The sequence below is a fragment of the Colletotrichum siamense genome (assembly GCF_013390195.1).
Source record: "Colletotrichum siamense strain Cg363 chromosome Unknown KSG_Cg363_contig02, whole genome shotgun sequence".
In the NCBI taxonomy this organism is placed as follows: domain Eukaryota; kingdom Fungi; phylum Ascomycota; class Sordariomycetes; order Glomerellales; family Glomerellaceae; genus Colletotrichum; species Colletotrichum siamense.
This window is the reverse complement of record NW_023501015.1, coordinates 3,936,067-3,950,388: the sequence shown is the minus strand read 5'-3', so window position 1 is coordinate 3,950,388 and position 14,322 is coordinate 3,936,067. Positions and strand designations below refer to the sequence as shown.

At 54.1% G+C, this 14,322-nt stretch overlaps 6 protein-coding genes across 6 annotated transcripts; 4 read left to right on the top strand and 2 right to left on the bottom strand.

Moving 5' to 3' along the window:
• Positions 1 to 695: 695 nt before the first annotated feature.
• On the bottom strand, positions 696 to 3,281 carry mcp2 (Meiotic coiled-coil protein 2; the record flags this gene model as incomplete). The annotated part of the gene is made up of 5 exons (XM_036634860.1): positions 696 to 1,226; positions 1,278 to 1,904; positions 1,968 to 2,930; positions 2,979 to 3,056; positions 3,171 to 3,281. The coding sequence occupies 5 exons, from the start codon at positions 3,279 to 3,281 to the stop codon at positions 696 to 698; spliced, it is 2,310 nt and encodes a 769-aa protein (XP_036500758.1).
• A 1,238-nt stretch (positions 3,282 to 4,519) lies between these two features.
• On the bottom strand, positions 4,520 to 4,986 carry RSM27 (Mitochondrial 37S ribosomal protein S27; the record flags this gene model as incomplete). The annotated part of the gene is made up of 4 exons (XM_036634859.1): positions 4,520 to 4,539; positions 4,590 to 4,636; positions 4,689 to 4,894; positions 4,948 to 4,986. The coding sequence occupies 4 exons, from the start codon at positions 4,984 to 4,986 to the stop codon at positions 4,520 to 4,522; spliced, it is 312 nt and encodes a 103-aa protein (XP_036500757.1).
• Positions 4,987 to 5,435: 449 nt separating this feature from the next.
• RNT1 (Ribonuclease 3) lies at positions 5,436 to 6,693 on the top strand (the record flags this gene model as incomplete). Its single annotated transcript, XM_036634858.1, has 2 exons — positions 5,436 to 5,702; positions 5,761 to 6,693. The coding sequence occupies 2 exons, from the start codon at positions 5,436 to 5,438 to the stop codon at positions 6,691 to 6,693; spliced, it is 1,200 nt and encodes a 399-aa protein (XP_036499728.1).
• A 265-nt stretch (positions 6,694 to 6,958) lies between these two features.
• On the top strand, positions 6,959 to 7,738 carry CGCS363_v003008 (uncharacterized protein; the record flags this gene model as incomplete). Its single annotated transcript, XM_036634857.1, has 3 exons — positions 6,959 to 7,028; positions 7,509 to 7,616; positions 7,683 to 7,738. The coding sequence occupies 3 exons, from the start codon at positions 6,959 to 6,961 to the stop codon at positions 7,736 to 7,738; spliced, it is 234 nt and encodes a 77-aa protein (XP_036499729.1).
• A 475-nt stretch (positions 7,739 to 8,213) lies between these two features.
• Positions 8,214 to 9,025, top strand: ATG37 (Autophagy-related protein 37; the record flags this gene model as incomplete). Its single annotated transcript, XM_036634856.1, has 2 exons — positions 8,214 to 8,401; positions 8,473 to 9,025. 2 exons carry the CDS (start codon positions 8,214 to 8,216, stop codon positions 9,023 to 9,025), a joined length of 741 nt encoding a protein of 246 aa, XP_036499720.1.
• A 2,305-nt stretch (positions 9,026 to 11,330) lies between these two features.
• On the top strand, positions 11,331 to 13,863 carry CGCS363_v003006 (NADH-ubiquinone oxidoreductase 78 kDa subunit; the record flags this gene model as incomplete). Its single annotated transcript, XM_036634855.1, has 6 exons — positions 11,331 to 11,445; positions 11,511 to 11,534; positions 11,585 to 11,636; positions 11,692 to 11,706; positions 11,781 to 13,685; positions 13,746 to 13,863. The coding sequence occupies 6 exons, from the start codon at positions 11,331 to 11,333 to the stop codon at positions 13,861 to 13,863; spliced, it is 2,229 nt and encodes a 742-aa protein (XP_036499721.1).
• Positions 13,864 to 14,322: the final 459 nt, after the last annotated feature.

Below are 14,322 nucleotides of genomic sequence, written 5' to 3'. Positions count from 1 at the left end.
TAGGTTTCTGGGCCAAGGCGGTATTGCAAACAAACTTTTCTTTCACTACATCGAGACTTCATCATCAAAATAGTGTAAGAAGACATTCTCTAGCGAAACTACCTAATGTTGATAAGGGACCGCCGCAGATGCTGTCCAATCTGGACCGAAGCACACTCCAAAGCTTTCCGGAATGTGATAATACTACATACAATCATTGCGTTTCTGGTTCTGATATTCCATGCTGGCCCAGCCGCTCATCTTCTTCTCCTCCAAGTTGTCCTTCCGGCTGTGACGCAAGACGTTTCGAGGACTTTTTGGATTTGTTGATGTTCCGCCATGAATAGACTGCAGCATTCTGGTCGGGTTTCGCGATGCAACTCCAACGCCCCGAACGGGGTTTTGAGGTCACACTGACGCACCTCCTCCATATTGCAAAATCCATAACCATGATGTGTCCAATGCACTCGACCAAGTGATAACTTGTCGAGAGTAGGATGACAGCTGATCTGTAAATTAATGGCCGAGGAAAATGTTGGTAAGCACGGACATATGCTGTGGTGCGATGACTTCGTCAGAGCTGATGAAAATCAGAGTATGGGTATGGGTGTGAGGATTAGGGGTGGGGACAATAGTGACGCAAAGAGAGAACATGGAGGGCTCGTGACAATATGGAGAATATTGCGACAAGCTGCGAACGGCCGGAAGAAGAGAGTTCAACGATAGCTGTTGCTACCAGCGTAGCGAGGGGGACCACCCATGCGGCCCATTCCAGGACCGACTCCAGGGCCAGGGCGGGTGGCGACCGCAGGGTTGGTGCAAAGCATGCCGACGCGAGAGCCGAACTTGGATCCGCGAAGAGAAACCATGTGCTTGCGGATGTGAGCGGCAACGACTTCGCGATGCTGCATGCCGGCGTGGGTGAGGATGTATTGAATCAAGTAGTTGCCGTACTGGTCGCTAGCAATGTCAACCAGGGGGATACGGGGGCGGTCGACTCGACCCTCGCACACACGGTCGAGGTAGCGGCCGAGAAAGTCGCAACCACCAATCTTGAGGCACTTCTCAACAACTTTGGAGGCATACTGATCGGTACTGTACTCAGCAGCGTAGCGGATGACGTGGTCAATAGCACGAGATCGATCGGCTGGGGCACCATGCTCGCAAATGTGCTGGATGCACCAGTTGCCGAATTGGCCGTGAGCCACGATGTCAATGTTGGCGAGAACCTCCTCAATGCAGGGGCGCTAGATACATTCGTTAGCAAAGAAGGTGATACGATGAAGCCTTGAAATTACCTTGTCTTCCTCGAGACAATTCTCAAAGATGTTCTGAACGACGAGACTGCCGGTCTCGCCGAGGGCGACCTCGTGCCACATGCCGCGGAGAGCTTCATTGACAAACTTCATGATCTGAGGCGGACTCTCAGACCATCTGAGCTCGAAAAGCTTCTGCCAGACGTGGCAGGCGTAGCGATGAATGACCGTCTCCGGAATGCGGCGAAGCAGCTCATGAACCATGATAGCCTTGTAGTCCTCCGGAACCGAGTCGAAGGCCTTTTGAACGACGTGGCAGCCGAAGGGGTCCATGGAAAGGTTCAGGGTGTTGCCGCGAATGGCCTCTGCAATCTTCACCACTTGCTCGGGAGTTCCGTGCTCGAAGCAGCGCTGAACCAGGAAATTGCCGAAGCGGTTGACCATGAGAGGATAAGCCTGGGCAACGATAGCCTCCACGATCTCGTACTTCTGATCCGGAGTGCCGACCTTGAGCTTCTGCTGCAGGAAGATGGAGGCCTGCTGGTCGTTGTTGCAGACGATCTTGTCGACGATGTACTTCCAGTTGCAGTTGACATTGCGGTCCAACAAGCGACGGTAATTGAGAGGCTCAGTGGTCGGAAGGTAAGTCTGACCCTCGGAAGCAATGGCCTGCTCGGGTTGATCAGTCAGTCTGCTGGATCTAACACCCTTTCTCTGACCATCCCGACGTACCTCGTTCTTCCAGCCAGATGCGGCGGTGAATTCGGTAGCGTGGGGCGAAAGCTGACTTCCGATGGACTGCGGATTGTAGCCCTGATACATGCCGGAGCCCATGTTGCCTCCGGGACCACCCATACCGCCAGCCATGGGGTCGAACGGGGAGGGTGAGGGAGCGAAGCCTCCGTAGCTAGGTTGGAAGTTGGAGCCACCATACGGCTGAGGAGAAGGCCAGCGGCTGCTTTCGTAGCGATTGTTGCGGCGACTGCTGGGAGGGCGGGAGAACATCTCGGTGTCCTGGTTCATGCGATCTCCGCGGTAGCTGTCTCCCGCGGAAAAAGGCCCGACAGGGTCCATGAAGCCTTGGTTGAAGCCGCCACGGCCGCTTCCGTACCATTCTCCTGCCATCGATTGGGAGTCAGGAGGAGGCATGGCTGCGCCGCTGTTGGAGAAAGGAGGTCTGACGTTGGCCCAGATGCCACGGGAACGGCTGTAGCCACCAACGGAGGGCGCACCTGCATCCGAGCTGCTGTCATCATTCGGACCCCAGCTGTTCTCAGGGCCAAGCATGCTAGAACGAACAGACGGCGTTGGCTGCATGATTTCGTCATCTTGCTTCACGGAACGTGTCTGGGCAAGCTCGTTGTCGAGGCGGGTGATCTTGGTTTGGGCTCGAGCGAGCTCCATCTTGAGACGAAGGAGCTCCTCCATGTTGCCGCGGTTCTCCTTAAGAGTAGCGCTGGCGGGGCGAGTTGTGGGAGCAGTACTGGGAAAGGTATCGGTAGCGGGGGTAATGGGGACAGAAGTGCTGGCCGAGGGAATTGAGTCGTCCACGACACGAGAGTACAAAGTGTCGTCGGTGTTCTTCAGAGCCTCATTCTGCTGGTCGAGCGCGGCTTGCTGCTCCGAAAGCTTAGCAAGGAGCATATCCATGGGGTTCGTGCCGGCAATAGTGGTCGACTCCTGATTGGTCTTCTTCTGTTGTCGCTGTGAGCGAGGCAGCAGATGGCGGGTCGAAGAACCAACCTTCAAAGCATTCTGATTGATCAGCTTGGAAGAAGCAAGGGTCGAGACACCCGGCTTGAGGTTGCCGAGCGAATGACCCTTTCGATGTTCGTCAGCAAAGATCTTGTGGTATTCGAATTTTCCACGAGGTCGGTCATTGGCCCGGAAAGACCCAAGCTGATATGAGTCAATAGACAGAAGAGATGAACTTACGTTGCCGACAGACTCGGGCGACTGCTTCATGTACTCCTCTCCGAAGACGGGCATCGAGGTAACAGGCGAGCCTCGCTTCGAAGTAGCGTAAGCGGAGTCGGGAGTAGACATGGTGGGCTCGCGAACGATGCCTTATCGAGGAGTCGATACGTTGCAGAAAATAAGTCAGGGTATTGCCCAAAAGTGGCAGAAGAAATGAGAAAGATTCCTTTGCAAGGGTTGCAGATAGAGGAGGGCGGGTGGGATTTTCCTCTCTGCGTTGGAGGTTTGTAGTGGTGAAGGTGAAGGTGAGGGTGAAGGGGAGAGAGAAGAGTTTTGTTTTTGGGGTGGTCGAGATGTGGAAGTAGGGAGAGGCAGAAAGGCGGCAGCGACAGAGGCAGCTGAGGGGAAGGAGACCACTCTGGACTGTACAGGTACCTCCTTGTGGTATTTGTGGTAGATCTCACTGAGAAAATCCTCCACAAAGTCGGGAAACAACAAGTCAGTAGATATCTGGCTCTAAATCCGACCTGGGTGTGAGGTAGGAGAGGTGCGTTGCTGAGGTGACTTTTTTCTTCTCAGGCAAGAAAGGCGGTTGTAGGTGTTGAAGGAGGCAAGAACGATTGTTGACTGCCAACAAAAACCGAGAACGATCCTCCTGTTTTGGGACGACTGAGTGGCAGTCGGGTCGTCTGGTCTGCAGGCACCAACTTCGAGGTCTTGCTCTAGCTAGCTGAACGGGAGGACAACTGCCCCACTACTTCAATATCACTGATATTCTGATGTTTTGGCAACCGCTTAACGTGAAATTCCTGCGTGTACCAGGAGGCCATTTGGCGGGTGCAAGGTCTGTAGCATTTCAGCACCTTGGGAGGCCCTCGTGAATTTCAACTGTGCTTTCGACCTATTTTGGAGACATAGTGACCTCGGGCCGTCATTGAGATCCTTTCTTCTCTATACAAGCCTCCGGAACAAAAAAAAAAAAAAAAAGAAAGGCAGACAGTCTTCCCAGGCTAGGTAAGGATATCAGCAAGCGACCCTTTCTGAGATTTTTCATCAAGTCATTCAAATCGGTCTACGCATTGCAGCTCTTGCTATGAGAGACCTTCACATACACCGTATATAATACATTGGATGCCTCTATCTCGTCACCCCTTTCCGATTGTAGGCTGACAGCGGCTGATGTGTCTCAGCACGACCCAGAGGTCTTTGACTGCGGTGCGGACGCAAATTCGAGTTCCGGAGGATATCACCAATTGCGCCGCAAATCGAGAGCATAAGTCGAAAGCATTTCGACAGGTTGGTATCGAGGAGTTTGTTCGCCGGTTGCGCAGGGTATCGTACAGCAGAGTTGACTACGTGGGCAGCGTTTATTTCTTCTTCTTGACGACTGCGAGGCTGTCAGCGTGGATACCAAACGAAGTGGACGGCAAGACTTACCCTTCTCCTTCGCCTTCTTGGGTGCACTCTTTCCTCTAGCCTTCAACCTGTAACTCTAATCAGCGCGAATCCCTTGTTTCTCCTCAAGCCAGAGCATACCCAGCAATGTGGTCCAGTCTGTCCAATTCATCCAAGTCGAGAGTCGTGAGCTCAGGGCCGAACTCCTTCTGAACATCTCGAACAGTGAGAACCTTGCGTGGGTAGTAGGCAGCAAGAGCAGGTCCCTTCAACCGTTGGCGCAGGATCTTGTTGCCCGTACGGACACCCTCGGGGTTAAATGTTGTCGCAAAGACTTCGCATCGGGCCTACAACTGTCAGCTCGAAATTCACGGGCGATAAGTTCTTCCAAGCGACATACCTTCATGAGGTCCAGCAACCTCGCGCGTGGTACACTCATCTTTGCCTCGTCCGCAGGTCGATGACGGGGATCGGAATTTTGTCGCGATATGCAAGACCTTAACAGAGACGTTCAATTCCAGACCCACTTGGCTGGTTTGCGCTGCCCAATTGGGTGTGCGCACGGATTATCGATTGACCGCTGACTTGCAACCAGGCCCCAGGCAGGCGGGCGGCGGGTAGGGTCCCGTTCTTTCTACCGCTGGTCGACTGGGTAAGGTACCCACTGGCGGACGCGCTTCGGGTGACAGGGATGCAAATTGACGATTGGAAGTGCTTTCAAATGGCATCTGAAATGTCGAATGAATCAATTTTCTCATTTTGGAAACTTCCCATGCGCTAAGTCGAGTGTTCGTTTATGCACTAAAAGCCTCGGTGCAAAAAGCTTGAATAGCGATACAAATTGCCCGAAACCCCAATTCTTTCCTTCCCAAAGCGCCGATTTTCACGATGAGCAAACGTCCCAGCTCAACTTCGGAGGGCTTGCCTCCCAGCAAGAGAAGACAAACGGACAACGAATCCGTCGAATTGATTGTTTCTCATGGCGATGAACTCATCAAGTGTCTCCAGGCGCTGAGCAAATCGCCCAAGGGAACAACGCCTCAGGGTGATATTCTACAAAATCTTCGAAGCCTCAGCAAAAAACTCCTTCCGTCGTTCAAGTATCTCGCTGGCGAAGAAGAGTCTTTGCCTGAGAATGATAATATTGAGTCAAAGGTGAGGATATTCCACAAAGTGATGCCATACCAGGAAGGCCAGACTTACAAATCTGCAGGAGAAAGCCATACACTCACATTCACTCGATGGGCCTCCAATTCCTTCCTTCTCAGCCATCCGACCTTGGACCGCTTCAGACATTCCCGCCACACTACCACCCTTACCCAAGATCAACAATCCTGTCTTGGAGGTAGCTGCATTCACTCACCAAGGAAAGGTCAAGAACAAGGGCGACCTGAGCTACGACCGCCTCGAGTGGCTCGGAGACGCTTACGTGGAGCTATTATCGACATGCCTCATCTTCCAAACATTCGGAGGCTTGCCTACCGGAAAGTGCTCCCAGATACGAGAAGTCCTCATCAAGAATGCCAACCTCGGCGACTATTCTACGCAATATAAGCTTTTCGAGAGAGCAATCCTCCCGGCTGAGCTTGACCCGAACAGCAAGATAGCGGTGAAAGCAAACCCGCAAGAAGTTAGGAAAGTCAGAGGTGACTTATTCGAGGCGTATGTTGCTGCTGTCATCCTGTCTGATGCAGACGGTCTTCGCCGGGCCGGAGAATGGCTGCGCTCGCTCTGGAGTATGACAATCAAGGACAAGATTGAATCTGCCGACAGGACTCCAGACATTCATGTCGTGAAGGAATTGGGAAGCTCAGCGGCACCACAGGAGTCCAGGCTACCCCCCAAAGTCGAATTATCGAAACTCATTGGAGCTAAGGGCATCAACATTCGGTATGAAGACTTGCCCAGCGCCAAACAGAAGGACAAGTTGAATAAGAAGCTGGCTTTGTTCACTGTTGGCGTGTATCTGGATGGATGGGGCGAGAAGAACAAACTTCTTGGAGTGGGCAGCGATCTGAACAAAAAGGAGGCTGGACAGAAAGCAGCCACAGCTGCACTGGGCAACAAAAAACTCATGAAGACGTACCAGGATAAGAAGGTGGCTTTGTACAAAGCTCGCGATGACTTGGATGGGATGGAGTCTTAGGCATTACATTATTGACTGGATGAACTTTGCAGAGCGTGATGACGCAGGTTGGATGTGGTGATGGTCAGGTTTCGAAGTAGCTTATACCCCCGATACCAATACATACAATACCAATATCAGACACTTTGATGCTTCAATTCCTTGACCGCTGAGAATGTGGCTGTCGTGGGAAGCTCTGCGATTTTGATATGGGACGAAAACGCATCGCCCTCGTGATGAACCAGTCGTAGCGCAGCTGAGCGTGTACGCGTGCCAGGAGTCAGCAATGCCGAAAGACGACGTTCGGCCGGACAGGAAGAACAGACGTCCCTCGGCTTGTGCATGGCCAGCCAGGTGTAAGTGGTTTCTAGCGCCAATTAACGGAACTTAATTGACGAAAACATAACATTAGAGGGATTCCCCAACGGAGCGTGCCGCAAACCCCAGACGTGCTCGACCTTGGGCCGGCTGCCCGCATTTCACGTGTTTGTTGTCTCGGCCGACCGACCACCCAGGCGGCATCGCACTACGGACAGCACGACGCGGGGTGGGCGAGATTAAATTGCTAGTCGGGATCTCGGAGACGCAAACCCCTGACAAGCCCGCGTCAGGCCCGCGCGCCCACCCCCGGCTGGTGCTCCAGTGTCCTTGTGCTGCTGTGGAGAGAGGTCGGTAGCGTGGCAGCGTGGGCTTGCGTTGCGTCGTTGCGTGACCGGCCGAGGCAAAGAATTACCGGCAACTCACTCGCACTCGCACACCACCTTTTTTGGCTGCTCTGGTGCTCCAGCTGTTGCTAACATCGGCGCGAACTGCTCTCTAACCACCTCACCTCCCAGACCCCCAGCAGCTGATTGCCGGTACCGAACAACGGATACCTACCTACCTAGCTTGCCCTGCCTACCTTGTCTGGCGGTACCCGCCCGTCGCTGTAACTTGCCTAGCCGGTATTATCTTACCTTTCCCGCGGCCGCCAACCACGTCTCGTCCAGTTCCTCGTTGACGACTCCAAGGTGCAACTCCATGGCGGAGCTCTCTCAACATGCATGTCAGCGTGCTGGATTCCTAAATCTGTCGTTTTACCAGCACCTGTCTCTTTAATTCAGCTGCCACTGCTACGCACCCTTGTGGAGGTGAAGCAGTTGGTACGCTTTATCTAAGTTATCTCACCCGGTTGTTGAGCCGAGCCCAACCCGACCCTGCCGCCGACTCAGACCTCGGACATCCACGCGACTCCCTCACCTCCAATCTTCACCCACCCACCCAAATCGAAATTGTTCGGTGTCCTGTCCGTACAGGACGGTCTTCTAGATGGCCGACTCTGTGGGTGAGTTTTTAGCAAACCAGAAAACTTTACTTCCCTTAGTTTTCTCCCGTTGTGGGGAGTGCAATTCCCCGGCTAATTGTATCGTCATGCTCTTCCACCGCCCATAGACCGCGTCTTCGTCCATGCCTTAAATACCGTCAAAAAGATCCCCAAAACGGGGGCCTCGCGCCCCCCGCCGTCAGACAGACTCCGACTCTATGGCCTGTACAAACAAGCGATGGAGGGAGATGTCGATGGCGTCATGGAGCGCCCGACCTCGGCTTCCGGAATGCCTCCCGACGAGCTGCAACGCGAGAAGGACAAGTGGGATGCCTGGAACTCTCAAAAGAGCTTGACGCGCACGGAAGCAAAGAGACGATATATCGAGGCATTGATAGAGACAATGCACAAATACGCGACCACGCCGTAAGACTCCCAGCCTCCTTCCCTTCCGAGCGCGCATCACGACCGGGCCGCCACTGACTCGCCATCTGTAGGGACGCGAAGGAACTCGTCGCGGAACTTGAATTTGTGTGGAATCAGATAAAAAACAACAGCCCGAGCTCGACTGATTCCTCGCCGAAAGGAACGGGATACACCACGGAGTCCCGCCGGTTCCTGCAACCGTTGAGCGGATCGGAGGGTCCCATGAAGATACTCAGTCCCATGAGCGAAGACGATGCCGCCGAGCGAGATTCCGATAGGCGGTTGGGATACAACGACGGCATAGAGGACGACGCACTTGTACCGAGCAGTAATTGGTCGCGCAGCGTGGAACGTGCCTTGGAGAAACTGACGGCTGAAGTTGCCGCCTTGAGGGAGCAAATAACGACCGGCAGAGAGTGGAAGTCTAGAAAGCAGCGCAGCTTTATGGCTTGGGTCCGGTGGTTCGTGTGGATCGTCATGAAACATCTCGCCATCGATATCGTCCTATTAACCTTCATACTGCTCTGGATGCGCAAGCGGAAAGACAGACGGTTAGAGGACTTGGTTCGGGCAGGGCTGAAGCTGATGAGGGAATACGTGAGAAAAGTCTTGCCGTCCAGATGACAACACTCGCGTGGGACGTAAGAAGCCCGCGTACAGAATCCTACGATGGATGGAAAGATGACATGGCCTGCTGCCGCGTTGGGGTGCAGCCGCTTGTTTGAGCAAGACGAGTGGCATGTTAGTCTGGACGAAGCTGAGAGGCTCGCTAGACTTGAACATCAACTCGTCGCTCGACTCGGTCATGGCTTATCGGGCCGATCTCCCTACACCACAACCCACGACAGTCCGCTCCCGAACAAGTCTGACCAAAAGTTCATCTTCAAGCGACGTTTCACCCTACGATCGAGAACGACATGTCCAAATTTCAAAATTTCTGTACAACACACCGGGGGGTAAATGCCGAGCCGAGCAGGGGTTGATTCAGCGAGAGTATTACAGCATCATTGGGCGGTATCAGCAGCCATTATTGCCATTTGAAGAGCCATCCAAGTATACCATAGTCAATAGGATAGTCGTCATTGAATAAGACCAATTAACTTTGTCATCGCATATTGCGATTCCCACGCACGTCGCACTTTGTCACCATGTCCCTCGCTGCAAAACCAATCGACAATGACCAAGACACGATGAGTAGCAAAAATGACCAAAAGAGTTCTATTTCTGTATTCTTTCGTATTTTGTTCGTGTTCTCTCGATGTAGGGGCTGGAAACATCCCATTCCCTATGAGTTGTGCATTGGGCTCAGGGTCCTTGTCAGTCGTGGAACCCAAGGTGACCTGTACCTGGCTTAGAAACACGCTTTAATCGAGCGCGGACTTAGACCCTCCCTGAACCTCAACGCCCCATCTACAACTCCCACCCAATCCGGCGAAGAACGAAGTCCGGTTCTTTCGCCTCACGGCACCCACCGTACTAAACTCAAGTTACCCTTTTGTCTTCAATGGATTGAGGCTACCGAACACTCGTCGACAGGATGCAGGACGCAGGCAGTGGAGGCAAGGCAGGCGATGCGCCTTCGAACGCGGCAGGAGAGGCGAGTAATCCCTTGGAGGAGGAGGAGGAATACATCCCGAGTCTCCGAGCCAATGCGCAGGCAATGGCCATTTTCGTACCATTGGAAGAATCCCTCTTTGAGCCTTCTGAAGCACCCAAGACCAATGGCGAGCGTCTCGAAAAGACCATCGACAAGCTGGACAAGCACTTTGCGGCGGTGCAGGAGAATATCATGTTCGTCTATGAGCGAGAGCGGCGTCGCATCGTTCAGGTTGCGAAGAAAATGGAAGCGATGAACGGGCCTGTTGAGACGGACACTTCTCTCACGCCTCACGACCAGGAGGTCTTGCAGGCCTACATCGAAGCACCGTTGCCGCCTGGCGCCAACTACGCTGCTTACCACAGCCGAACTCAGACGACATACACAGCTCCTGTCGCGCCACCAGAAAATTTGCCGGCTAGGCAAGGTGCCATTCAGTGGTCTCTCTACAACGCGGGCCAGGAGCTCGTTCAGATTTACGGCTATCATGAACACGCTGAGAACATATTGGCCGGGTATCGGGCGGCTCTCAAGAAGGAAGTTGATGCAGGCACTACCAAAGACGGAAGTGGAGGCGAGACATCCCGGTCTTGAGGCTCAACAAGCTCGCTGGAGTTGTTGAAAGAATTTGGAAGGAGTGGTTTTCGACCAATGTAATCGACGAGGAGGGTGACGGGAAGGACGGACCGTCTATCTACCTGCACCTAAGGCCCGAATATCATATGTTTGTCTCCATCGCCGCAACGAGGCCAACGTGAACGCATGACAGCGACACATGTGGCAAATGTCACAGCACGTAATGTGTGCACCTGTACATGGCCTTCGCAATGAACTAGCAAATCCACGTACAGTCTACAAATATCTTGTCGTCATCATGATATGTAACGACCGGCGGTAAGAGGCAGCGGTCATTGAAGAAATCTCCCATGCTTCCATAAACGGCGTCAAAAATGTTTCTCTGGAGCTACTAGATAGAGGAAGGCTCGACAGAAGCAGCCTTGCGGCGCTCAAGCTCACCTACGATAAGTGCCCGTGTACAATTGATGAGGAGGAAAAGAAGAAAAGGCGCTTCGCGATGAAATTTTACCCGAGGATTAAATGGTGCACGGTGGGTTCAGTGGGTGCCTCAGGCCCCGAACAGCTCCCAGCCGGCTCGACCAATCACGGCCGATGTAAATTAATCGCGATTTACGCACTAGCGCCACCAAATCCCCATGGCCCGGGACAGAAGAGCAGTTCCCTCCCGACGTCAACGATTGTGAGATTCAATCCGCCTCCCACCATTTCGCCCTCCCACGTCTCGTCTCTGTCTCAATCCGTCAAGGCGACACGATGCTGCGGCACTCTCTAGCACGTTCGGCTTGGCGGACTGGCAAGCAGGCCGCCAATGCCTCGCGAACTTTTGCAACCACAGCTCGCAGGAATGCCGAAGTTGAGCTGACAATCGGTACGCCCGCCCGCCCTGACGAGGGTCCAATTGGACTTCATAGGCCTTGCTAACATGATACGCAGACGGAAAGAAGGTTTCTGTTGAAGGTGAGGAGTAAAGTGTACGGCTCCGGAGACTCCTGCTCATGATTATCTAGCCGGCTCCGCCTTGATTCAAGCTTGCGAAAAGGCAGGCGTAACAGTGCCCAGGTTTGTCCAGCCGCTCGAAAACCATCTTGAATGTCATTTGCTGACTCCGTAACAGATATTGCTATCATGAGTACGAAATCCTCCGATCGAGTCGATGACCGGTACCATTCCGAGGGATACCCCCCCACTGACAAATACGAACAGAAAGCTTGCGATTGCCGGTAACTGCCGTATGTGCTTGGTCGAAGTCGAGAAAGCCCCGAAGCCCATCGCCTCCTGCGCATGGCCCGTACAGCCCGGTATGGTCGTCAAGACCAACTCCCCGATTACACACAAAGCCCGCGAGGGTGTAATGGAATTCCTCCTCGCCAACCACCCGCTCGACTGCCCTATCTGCGACCAGGGTGGTGAGTGCGATCTCCAGGACCAGTCGATGCGTTACGGTGCCGACCGTGGCCGTTTCCACGAGATGGGCGGCAAGCGTGCCGTCGAGGACAAGAACATCGGACCCCTCATTAAGACCTCCATGAACAGATGTATCCACTGCACACGATGCGTCCGTTTCTCCAACGACATTGCCGGAGCCCCCGAGATGGGCTCTTTCGGCCGTGGCAACGACATCCAGATTGGTACCTACCTCGAGCAGAACCTCGACTCCGAACTTTCCGGCAACGTCATCGACCTCTGCCCCGTCGGTGCCCTCACCTCAAAGCCTTACGCCTTCCGTGCGAGACCTTGGGAACTGAAGCACTCCGAGTCTATCGATGTCCTCGACGGTCTCGGTTCCAACATCCGTGTCGACTCCCGTGGCCTCGAGGTCATGCGTATCCTCCCCAGGCTCAACGACGACGTCAACGAGGAGTGGATTAACGACAAGACCCGTTTCGCCTGCGATGGCCTGAAGACCCAGAGACTGACCATGCCTTTGATCCGCCGCGACGGCAAGTTCGAGCCCGCTGACTGGGAGGCTGCCCTTATGGAGGTTGCCAACGCCTACCACCACATCCAGCCCAAGGGCAACGAGTTCAAGGTCATCGCCGGTGAGCTGACTGAGGTTGAGTCTCTGGTTGCCATGAAGGACCTGGCCAACAAGCTCGGTTCCGAGAACCTGGCCCTTGACATGCCCAACGGAAGCAAGCCCATCGCCCACGGTGTCGACGTCCGCTCCAACTACCTGTTCAACTCCAGAATCTACGGCATTGAGGAGGCTGATGCCATCCTTATTGTTGGCAGCAACCCCCGTCACGAGGCCGCCGTTCTCAACGCTCGCATCCGCAAGCAATGGCTCCGCTCTGATCTCGAGATCGGTGTTGTTGGCGAGACATGGGACTCTACTTTCGAGTTTGAGCACTTGGGTACCGACCACGCCTCTCTGAAGTCGGCTCTTGCCGGACCCTTCGGCAAGAAGCTCCAGGCTGCCAAGCGCCCCATGATCATCGTGGGCTCTGGTGTCACTGACCACGAGGATGCCAAGGCCTTCTACGAGACCGTTGGTGCCTTCGTCGACAAGAACGCCGCTAACTTCCTCACTGAGGAGTGGAACGGATACAACGTTCTCCAGAGAGCCGCTTCTCGCGCCGGTGCCTTCGAGGTCGGCTTCACCACTCCCTCCGCCGAGGTTGCTGAGACCGCCCCCAAGTTCGTCTGGCTCCTCGGTGCCGATGAGATCTCTGAGAAGGACATCCCCAAGAACGCCTTTGTCGTCTACCAGGGCCACCACGGTGACCGCGGTGCCCAGATTGCCGACGTCGTCCTCCCCGGTGCCGCGTACACCGAGAAGGCCGGTACCTACATCAACACCGAGGGTCGTGTCCAGATGACCCGCGCTGCCACCTCTCTTCCTGGCGCTGCCAGGACGGATTGGAAGATCATCCGTGCCATCAGCGAGTTCTTCGGCGCCCCCCTGCCCTACGACGACGTTGCCCAGCTCCGTGACAGAATGGTTGAGGTCAGCCCGGCCCTGGCGGCCTACGACGTTGTTGAGCCCGTCGCTCTGCAGCAATTGAGCAAGGTTCAGCTGGTTGATCAGAACAAGGGCACCAAGGCCTCCGGCTCGCCTTTGAGGAAGGTTATTGACAACTTTTATTTCACAGACGTCATCTCAAGAAGGTATGTTGCTCCTGCTTTCCAAATTTTGCAGTCGAATATGAAGCTAATTTGCTTTCTCAGTTCGCCAACAATGGCCCGCTGCTCTGCGGCCAAGGCCACTGGCAACCCCAAGACCAACTTCATGGCACCAGGCATGGAGGAGGACAGGCCGATGGGCCAGGTTGCGTACGGAGCATGAGGGGTAGGCTGTACGATCGTAGAGAAGAGAATAAAAGAAAGTTCTTTTGTCAGGGATGGGAGCATTGCTTGTACATAATAGGATGCGAGGGTAGAGTTGGGTGGAAGTTGAAGAAAGTAAATAACTTCAACCTGCTGTTTCCTTGATGTGAAAGCAATTGATGATTAGTTAACGAAGTCTTCCTGCACGGTGTTGTCGGTTTCGTGCCAAGGATGATGTGTGAAATGCTATGAGTAGTCTCTGCCTTCTTCCTTTAACTAACGAAAGATAAAGACGGCAAAGCGGACAGAGACGGGGGCAGAGACGGGGACAGAGACGGGGGCAGAGACGGCGGCAGAGACGGGGACAGAGACGGCGGCAGAGAGGGGGACAGAGACGGGGACAGAGATGGGGGCAAATATAGCAATGGTACTATGAGGGCAGAGATGAGGATACCTAGCGTTGGAAGGCTTTGCTTAT